General features: G+C 42.3%; 1 protein-coding gene across 2 annotated transcripts in view; it reads left to right on the top strand.

The window, feature by feature from the left end:
* Window positions 1-267: 267 nt before the first annotated feature.
* gse1b (Gse1 coiled-coil protein b) overlaps window positions 268-9,916 on the top strand; it is a 168,269-nt gene continuing 158,620 nt past the window's right edge. For both annotated transcript variants that reach the window (XM_070960801.1, XM_070960795.1), the window contains exon 1: window positions 268-360. In XM_070960801.1, the coding sequence (XP_070816902.1) occupies window positions 271-360 (90 nt within the window). In that variant the 5' untranslated portion in view covers window positions 268-270. The remainder of the gene's footprint in view (window positions 361-9,916) is intronic.

Genomic DNA, 9,916 nt, shown 5'->3' with positions numbered 1-9,916 from the left:
TCCACCCCGTCTACCTCTAGTTTACCCAGTGCCAACCCCCAGCCACCCAGCTCCCCTTGGGCCCGCCAGTACAGCTGTGAGGCGTTTGTGTGTTTCTTCTGCAGGCAGGAGCAGCGCAGGCTGGGTAGGCTGTGTGCTGTTACTGTGGCCAGGCTACCTGTGTTTCTATATGCACCTCGCAGCACACGCACACTCCTGGTGGATGATGGGAAGAAGTTGGTGATTGGCTCATGTATGGAATGTAAGGCCATGGTACAGGTGGGACAGAGCATGCAGCAGGACAGGGACAGGATGGGACGTGGAGCCTCAGATGGGGAGAGGAAAGAACCAGAATCAGCCTCACCACAGTCTAGACATAAGGTAAGACCAAAGCAAACTGCCTGATACGGCACACAGCCAAAGATGCTCCTCTGTTTTCATGAGCTTGTTTAAAATGACTTGTCATCTTCTGTCATCTTTTAATCCCCCTACATTCCCACAGTGCAGTGCAGATTGTGTTTGCCCTCATATGACCTCTGAGTCACATAGCAAGAGATGATTTTAACATTTTGCATGGTGGAATTGCAGCGATAAAGAAATGGCAGCAGGGTAATAATCATGATGCACGTGGTACTTCTTGTTCTTTTGTCAATTTTACTGTGCTTATGTTAAATGCATTAAATATCCTTGAAACTGCTTGTCATGCAGTGGAGTACTGGATTCTACTTTCTACAGAATAATAGATTGCAAATGGTAGTGTGGTATGGATGAGAGAGAGAGAGAGAGAGAGAGAGAGAGAGAGAGAGAGAGAGAGAGAGAGAGAGAGAGAGAGAGAGAGAGAGAGAGAGAGAGAGTGTGTGTGTGTGTGTGTATGTATGTGTGTATGTGTGTGGTTGGAGACTAAAAAGCTTAGTTAGGGGGGCTTACACAGCTGGGATGAACAATGATGAGACAAACAGTTTCATCAAAACTTACTTCTATAAACACCAGAGGAAAACTATGGGGATCTGAAGGCCAAGACCAGCCTTGTGTTTGCTGTGTGCATGTGTGCAAGAGTGTGTTTATTTGAGCAAGCATGACTGAGTATGTCTCACCCGGTGCTGAAGAGTTTGTTATGGTTTGAACGTGCTGACGATCTTAAATAGTATTTTCAAGGAAGTTAGCAGAAAGTCTTTACCATGTTTCTTTTTTGTAATGACAGTAATCATAACACAAATTCAAAAAGAACTGCCTACCCTGCTAATTAGAGTAGTTTCACTTGATTAATAGAGCGTATTTCCTCCAAAAAACATCAACTACTGTATATTGTTCTATTACCAGTCTGTCTTGAAGTGTTGAGTTTAAGTCTCGATATGTAGAATATATGATAATCTCAATAAATATATCATTCTTAAATAAAATCTTACAGTGCTGTATAATGGAAATACAAAGATCAGACTAACACAAAGTGAACTGTCCTGTCTGTCTATTACTTTCCATGAATTCCTTTTGTTCCCTGTTAAGATTTGGGGTGAAGTACACATGATGACGCAATTCACAAAGCCAAAGTCTCGACCAAAATAAGAAACATGACTGAATATATACTCAGACAGTCCTGACACTTCATTTCCATGATGTGTAGAGGGCAATTGATTAAGTACACGCCTGCAATAACATAAATAGTTGATGAGTTAATGATAGCTGATCCCTATTGATGCCACCAGACACAGACCTCTCCTAAAGTGAAAAGCAGGGGCACAGTGTCACACAAAGTCAGTCTGGCTCCAAATCTGCCCATATTTAGCTTATCTGGCAAGAATACATGTTTAAAGACTTTGCACATTACAGCTAATGTGCGGTGTGTTTTATCATTAATTTTAATGGTCTCTCCTCATATTCATGACAAAGTTCTGCATGTTAATGTTGTAATAAGTGATTCTGACAAGTGAAGATGCTTGCATAGGTGGTCCAGATGGGCTGGCTCAGGGAACAGTTCCTCTGACCACAGATCGTTGTCAACTTTTGCTTTGTTGCCTTTTTTGTTGCCTTTTCTGTCTCTGAAGACTGGTTTCTTTTTATTCCTCTCTCAACAACACACATAAGATCCCTTTCCTGCTGTTAAAAAGCTGATAGCAGAAGTCGGCTTTTCCAAATGATCAATAGCATAGGTTGAAGTCAGAGGCTGTGGGGCTGCATGGGTTCAGGACAAATGAAGATGGTGATGTGTTGATGAAGAGCTGAGGAGCATTTAGACAGCCTGTTGGCTCTGTGAACAGCTCTCTCAGGCAACCAGACACAGACTGACCGCCCATTCACGACACGTGAAGAACATCTGTGGATGCCATTCACACTCAGCAACCTCAGTATGTTGCACACTCACACCAGCTGCCTGGAGTTGTCCACCTAATTTTCTCTGTCTCTTACAGAAGTGTTTGGAGTAACGCTGTCATGGCTATTCTTAAGATCTCCAAACTTAAGTCTTTATTATTTGTCTGAGCACTTGCATGGAGCCAGTCTTAGATGAGCTCATAGTAATCAGACGTGAGGGGATGCTCCTGATATAGGGGGTAATTATGGGACCAACCTTTCTGCCTGCCGAGGTTGGGGCATCGTAGGGTGGGTGGAATGAGAGGGGTGTTGGGGCAGGCAGGGTTTCGGGTGATCATTTTGGGCAGGGAGGGCTACAGGTGGTACAGTCAGTTTTGGCCTGAGTGAGCCAATGACCTCATGGCTTAGAGAGTGCCAGTGTGTGTTTCTGTGGGGAAGGGGAGGTGCGAAAGAGCTCCAGGGGAACAGGTGCTTTGTCCTCTAGTGTCATGCTATATGCTTGAGAGGGTCTGTCATCGCTGGGGTTTGGGCTGTCAGGAGGGAGTGCCCATCTGGTTCCCCTTAGCACTGCGTGTGCCTGCCGGAGGGGGCTGTACAAAGATAAACACAGGCTCATGTACAGTATTCTACTCTGTTCTATTCTATTCTAGTTTTTCTTGTTGCATAGCAGTTTACCTCAGTGCCCCAAACACAAAACTGCAGAGCAGTGACTGATTAATTCATGTTGAATAATCAGAATTCAGAGACATAACCAAGACCAAAGACAAATTATATCTGTCATTAAAGTCAGAAAGTTTTTAGTCATTATACTCACTTGCTATGGTGTAAACATTGCAGTGTACGGATGAACGCTTATCCTGAGAAGTGTGAAAGGGTGGATGATGCTGTGCTCTCTATTTTCCCTGCTTAGTAAGATATGAATTAGCCCATGAAATAAGATCTGCCATAGGACAGTCTTGTAGCACACACACACACACACACACACACACACACACACACACACACACACACACACACACACACACACACACACACACACACACACACACACACACACACATACACACATACACACATACACACACATGCACACAAGCACAAGCGATGGGTGGTTCTCATGTTCTCTGTTCTGCTGCTGTGTGTTTAATTAGTATGTGGGACCTGACCTTTGACAGGTGTGTAAGTATAGACCACCAGCCGGGTTCTGGGGAGGGGTTGCTGGTCAGTAGACCTTTCACATGCTCTCGGCAAAACAGCTCTCTACCAATTTATGTTTGATTCATTAAAACTGTTGCTTGCATGTAGTTGTATTGTTTTAAAGGTTGTTTTAAATCATATTTCTGCTTGATGAGGTGGCAGCAGGATGACATAGATGGGAGACTGCTCCTTTGAAGTGCCTCTGAGCAACACAATGATGGAATATTTATTTACTAAGTCCTTTGTGCTAAATCTCTGACACATTCTGCACTTAAAGATGTGTGTCTGATGTGTGCATGAAGGAGAGAGTTGAGTTGAAGTCTCTTAAGCACAAATTCTCTTTGTTTTACTATCCCCTTGCTGTAGCTTTGCAATGAAACACTGTGTGGGAAGAAATGAGGGAATTTCGTAATAAAAACATTTTGATTTTGAAAAATACCTTCTTAAATTCAGGAACTCTGACTGCATATTAGGGTTAGATGAACTTTGGAATGCCTTTTGCACTAAAAGAAGAGTGTGGATTTTGCTCCCCATCCTCACACTGGAATCAGGAAGGGATCTCTTCACAGCCAGTATGGACAGGTGAAATGATTACAGCAACTAACTAGAGGAGTGCACTCTATAGAGTGCAGATCTCTGCCAGGTATGTCTGTGCACATGTGAATAAGCAGCCCCCAGGAGTTGGTCAAGAGGAGTGAGGAGTAAACAGTCAATGGTGGTCTAAAACACAGCAGTCAGTAAAGTAGGTTTTACAAAAAAAAAACAGTCATAAAGATGCACAAAAAAGGCTGGTGGCTGTAGTAGCATGAGAGATAAGCTGCCGACACACACACACGCACACACGCGCACACACACACACACACGCACGCACGCACGCACGCACGCACGCACGCAGGCAGGCAGGCAGGCACGCACGCACGCACACACACTCGACCAAATGCAAGACCGCTCCATAATTATGCCTTGTAAGATATTAACTCTCTCAATGTACATATGGGCATGTATGTCCAAAATGTGAGTCTATGATAGCGACATTGAAAATAATGAATGGCAATATTATTATTAAGTATGATCATTTAGATTGTTATGGACTTACTATTGTTCACAAAATTTTGAAGGGCCAGATTACAGTCAGAATACTCTAAGTGAGGGATAGTTGTGTGGCGAAGGGAATTTTCAACCTGTATCCTCAGTGGTTCTGTGCAGCAGTAAGAGTAAGAGGTTTGCAGACCTCTCTTTCAATAAATATTAATATTAATAGTAAAAGATGTTCAATTTCGATGGCAGATTCAGTTTCTTTTTTATGCTTGCTGATGTTAAACAAAGTCCATCTCTCATAAGTTGTGCATTGTTAGCGCGGTTTCACTGACAAAATGCGCCAAGAAGGCATTCTTAAAAGCTGGTTGTGTAATCATCTGCTACCTTTCTAAGTCAGAGACAAATTGCACTGGTTCAAAGAGCAAAATGCATAAAAGGCAGAGCACAAATTCATCCTCATGAGTACAAGGGGTGCATTCAAGTCTTTTAAGAGAAATTTGCTATGCATAATGGATACCTTTGTTTTTGTCACTTGAAAACCTGTGATGTAAAAAGTGACTAAATGTAGACACAGAAAAACTAAAAAAGCAAGGACAAAACATGGTGAAGAGATGATGGCATGCTGCAGAGCTTTGGCCCTAAGTACACACGTAATATCACAGTTACATGATTCTTCAACTGATTAGATACCAGTGCTGCCTAACTTTGTTATTGCAAGGATTGGAGTTGACTGCATTCCTTTGATATAGATATGTAAAACTGAAGCTTATACTGTAGCTAAACTCATAGTCTCCCTATTGTCAGCATTGTTTTCTGCTGCATCTGTCTTCTGCTTGTGCAAAGACAAAAGGGACTAAAACAGCAAATAAATGAATACTTAGTCAAGTCTTGCAAAGGGAAATACTTCATAATTGTACATAGACACAGAATACACAAACATATTGAGCCTGAATACTCATACGCACTATCTGTATCCATGCATGGATGTTTATCTTTGTATGGTGGTCTGAGAGACTGTTTTCTGTGCATGAGTTCCATCATTCAGTTGCTGTGTGTTCTGTGTAAGGGTGGTGTGTGTGTGTGTGTGTGTGTGTGTGTGTGTGTGTGTGTGTGTGTGTGTGTGTGTGTGTGTGTGTGTGTGTGTGTGTGTGTGTGTGTGTGTGTGTGTGTGTGTGTGTGCGTGCATGTGTTTGGTGAAAAAGGTTGACTGTGTTCTCGCTGCACGGCCCATATCCTGTAAAGGAGGTATTTGCTGTCACGGGAAAAACATGCCGGCATCTTGACAGTGTCGCCAAGGAAGATTTATAGCATAGTGAAAGGAGTGAGGACAAAATTACATATCAAATCTGGATGTGAAGTTGAAAAGGTAGAGAAAGATTATCCTGAGTGAATTATTGGAAGAAGAAGAGGAAGAAGAGAAAAGAGGAATGGAAGGCTGAGAGAAGGTGAGGGGGTTAATGGGATTTAAATTGCAGCCAGAGGAAACCAGAAGAAAAAGGAGTCGCGTTTTCCTCAGTTCATCATAGAAGGAAATATTACAGCATGCTGGCCACAGAGCCTGTTTTACCCAGAAAGGGGAATCTATTAAAATGGTGTTAATTTTAGCCATGTGAGCTGATTAACATATGGTGTGAGCTGTTCTTATGCGTGCCTGTGTGTATGAGTATGTGTTTAGTCAAAACCACTCATATTGCATGTATCCTGTAAAGTTCCTGCAGCTGTGCTTCTCTCCTCTCCCAGCAGTGTAGTCTGACAGACAGCCTTGCGTTTCACAGGGAATCCTCTGGTATTTGAGGGGCTTAGTTTCAAAGCTGCTGGAGGTGGGTTTTGATTTAGAGCTCAAAGCTTTAATCACCTTCTTCCCGCTAGCATCTCTCAGTGCTGCATTCTTGCCCATGTCTGAATGGAGAGATCAAATCCTGGATGGAGCAGATGAATTTGAGGTGTTCCAGTGTTTCATTCCTTGTCTCCCCTTCTGTGTCTCATCCCTGCAAAGACTTACATGTATACAAGTCTCCCCCAGCACAGGTTTGAGGAATACCACAACTCCCCAGACCTGTCTTAAAGCTCTCTGCTGTACCTGATCTGCTGTGCGATGTATGTTCTGGCTAGTGTTTGACATGGCAGAATCCTTTGACGTCGCTAAAGTTGCCAGCTTTCACAGCTGGCATACAGTACATACAGTTCATGTACCCATATATCTCCACTATGCATAGCGTGATGGATGTACTAAGACAACTCGATATGTAGGACTCCTAGATGGCATCCATTCATTCCAATGAAAGTTGCTCATACAGTGCATATGCCAAAAAGTCTCACCCTGCTTCTGAGCTGTACTGCCTACTACCAACCCACCAGTCCTTCAGACTCTACATTGAAGCAACGTTAAACATATAAAAACATTTATATTTCATCAATAAATGATCTTGTTTGCAGATTTTAGTCTGCATAATAGTGGTCTATGAGTGAAATCCTTTTTGGTGATTTTTGCTGCAGTACTGCGTTTGGCCACTGGGACTGAGTGGCAGCATGGTTGATTTGCTCCGTTAATACAACTGTGTCGTGGACATGGGTTAAGGTGTAATTAATGTGTTTGGTTGAAGTAATTTTCTATAAAATTATTTCATGTTTCAAGCAGGAAATCTGATAATCTCTTAATTTATCCAAAATATAAATTAATCAGCCCCCTGTCCTACCACGTCTGTACACTTTGGTCCATTCATTCTAACTTTAGACTCTGGTTTGTTACTGTTGCTAAAGTCGCCACAACCAGCTGCAGAAAAAAATGATAAAAGACTGTTGTGGAGATGGTGAGTAATCCAGCCTCCCTACCAATTAATGTGCTTTTTAGTCAGCGTTTTTCAAAGTCCATTCTTCTGGCGTTAATCGTGTATACCAGTAAATTTACTCAGCTAGTGTAGCTGTTAGCTAGCTGAGGGTGGGTGTCTACTGTTAGCCTAATGTTACTGTACATTAGCAGAGACACCCCTTATGTTTGTAGACATTTAGACTTACATTATTCACAGTTTGGGTCCACCACATTTTAAATGCAAATTATTTCCTTTGCGATTGTTATAAAACTAGTTAAACATTTAGCAGTAGTAGCTAAAGTTGTTTTCCCTTTTTCTTTTATTCTCCTGGCTGGAATCTGCATTTTTATGTAGTTTGATTTCAATGCAGGAAATGCAGACACACAGACTGAGAGCAGTGTTTTGGCAGAGATTAAAAATTCTGATAATCAGGTGAGAATTTATGCAAGTTTTAATGCAGCTGGGAAACTCCATCAGATGAACTTTAGAGATTTGTCATCCCTGCAGATATTTGATTAAGTGCTAACCCAAAAGGCATATGCTTTCTCCTGTTGATTATGTTTGTAGGTTGGCAGACCAAATGGATCATCATAGGCCAATCAGGATCATAACAGAGCACTTTGATGTTAAAATTCCCTCATACATGAGTGGAAGCAGTAGAGGACTATAGAGGTAAGGAGAGAGTGATTGAATCAAGCAGCCTAGTTTCCTCACATCCTGTGTTAGTACAGAAAGGAATGTCATTGAGTGCAAACAGTGAATGACGGTGTGGTTGCTCACTGTACTCTAACTGTGAGAGAATGAAAGCGTGGCACTGCTGCTGTTGAGAGACAGTGGGGTTGAAAAGGCAGTTGGGGTTTTGGGGCTTGCATATGACCTCCAAGGTAGTTTGTAGTTGACAGGTGATGGCATACTGACCTTTTAACCCTGTGGAGCCTAGCAGAGATATCGATATGGTCTTAGCACTCAGGCAGAGGGTCAGCAAAGGTCATATGTCATACAAGACTCTGACACACCTGTTTAGCTTTTAGACTTCAAAAATTCACTTCAGTATTTTGTGGGCATATGGTCTGGTGATGTGATCAAAACAGCCTAAAAACGTATTGAAGTGCCACTCTTTTCCCTAGTGCCTGCATGTTTATGTATGCACTGGGCACAGCAGTAACCATGCTCAACAGAAATACTTAAATCAGGCTTTACTCACAGATTTAATGTCATCATGCTCTTCACATCTGAAGTACAAAGGAATGTGTGCCTTCACTTACTTCATTGCCCACTCGGCTCCTTGCCAGTTGACATTGAGTAACAGCAAAAAGTTGAGCCAGGTTAAACTGTCTTGCCGGATCCCTGTGCGCTGACACCCTCAGGTCTCATTCAAACGAATGAGGGGGGTGCATTTCTTTCAAGCAGCACTGCCTTGATTACAGCGTGTCAGATTGATTCAAGTTTATGTCATTTTGTACACACACTTGACCTCTCTCACTTTCTTGTTCTTGTTTGCATTGCTTGACTCTCACAGTTTACTGTACCTTTGTGTCAGATCATAGTCCAACAATAACAGTCTCCAGTGACACTCTTTTGGCACTGGAGGACAACTGGTTCTCAAACAGTCATATTGGGCCCCAGAGGTTTAAACCCCTACACACCCATAGTCCGCTCACACAGGTGTTTTCACTTATTTTTCCTGAGTAGACATTGTCTCAAAACTGTGTAGGTATGTGACAGTGCCTTATTGACATGTACCTGACTCTCCTCTCTTTGATATGAGAAGAGATCTAATCAGCCAAACATAACAAGAAACACCTGTGAGTGTGTGTGGGGTCTTAGCTAAAGCAGCAGCCAGAGCCTTTACATCACTTTGTCTTGCTCAACGTGGTACTATTTGACTTTGGCATCATATTATGATATGAAATAATCCATATGTGCTGGAATTCTGCACACAGTTTTGATGTTGTAGACACAAAGTGCATGCATGTCCATAGGCTTAAATATGTTTGAAAATCAGAAAAATGTTTCTTTAATGTCAGTGAAACAAATATTGTTGATTATGTAACATTAATTGTACCTGGCAATCTTGCCCCCATTAAAATAAATGTCCAAATCCACTTGAGTGGACAGGGTGAAAGGAGAGGGCACAGAGAGGGCAGTGTCCCTCTAAACCCCTGAAACCATGAACCCTGCTGTGAGCTACTTTCAAAAGTGTTTTCGTGGGTGCCCATTTGGCACCAAAAAGTGTGTATGCAAACGGCCAGGCTGGGGACACAGTCCAGTAAACTATGTGTGAACTAGTAAGCTGGGTTCCTGTGAGAACCAAGTAATGTGAGTAGGAGTACAGTGTTGTGTGAGTTTCTGTGATGGAGCCTAGACTCACACCACAAGTGGTGTTCTGCACGAGAGATGTACGGGTGCATGTATGTTGATGTCTTTGGCTGTTTCCTTCTCATACATACAGTTTTCATTGGTCTGTATAATATGGCCATAGTAATCTCACCCACAGGTTTCCAAAGAGTTATTTTTAAGCTTGGATTTGGGTTTTCTGCCTGGCTTTGTCACTTATTATAGCTAGTAAATTCAAAAGTTTATCA

Source organism: Chaetodon trifascialis, chromosome 1, assembly GCF_039877785.1.
Source record: "Chaetodon trifascialis isolate fChaTrf1 chromosome 1, fChaTrf1.hap1, whole genome shotgun sequence".
In the NCBI taxonomy this organism is placed as follows: Eukaryota; Metazoa; Chordata; class Actinopteri; order Chaetodontiformes; family Chaetodontidae; genus Chaetodon; species Chaetodon trifascialis.
Note: the sequence above shows the minus strand (reverse complement) of the source record. Positions and strands in the feature narration are given on the sequence as shown.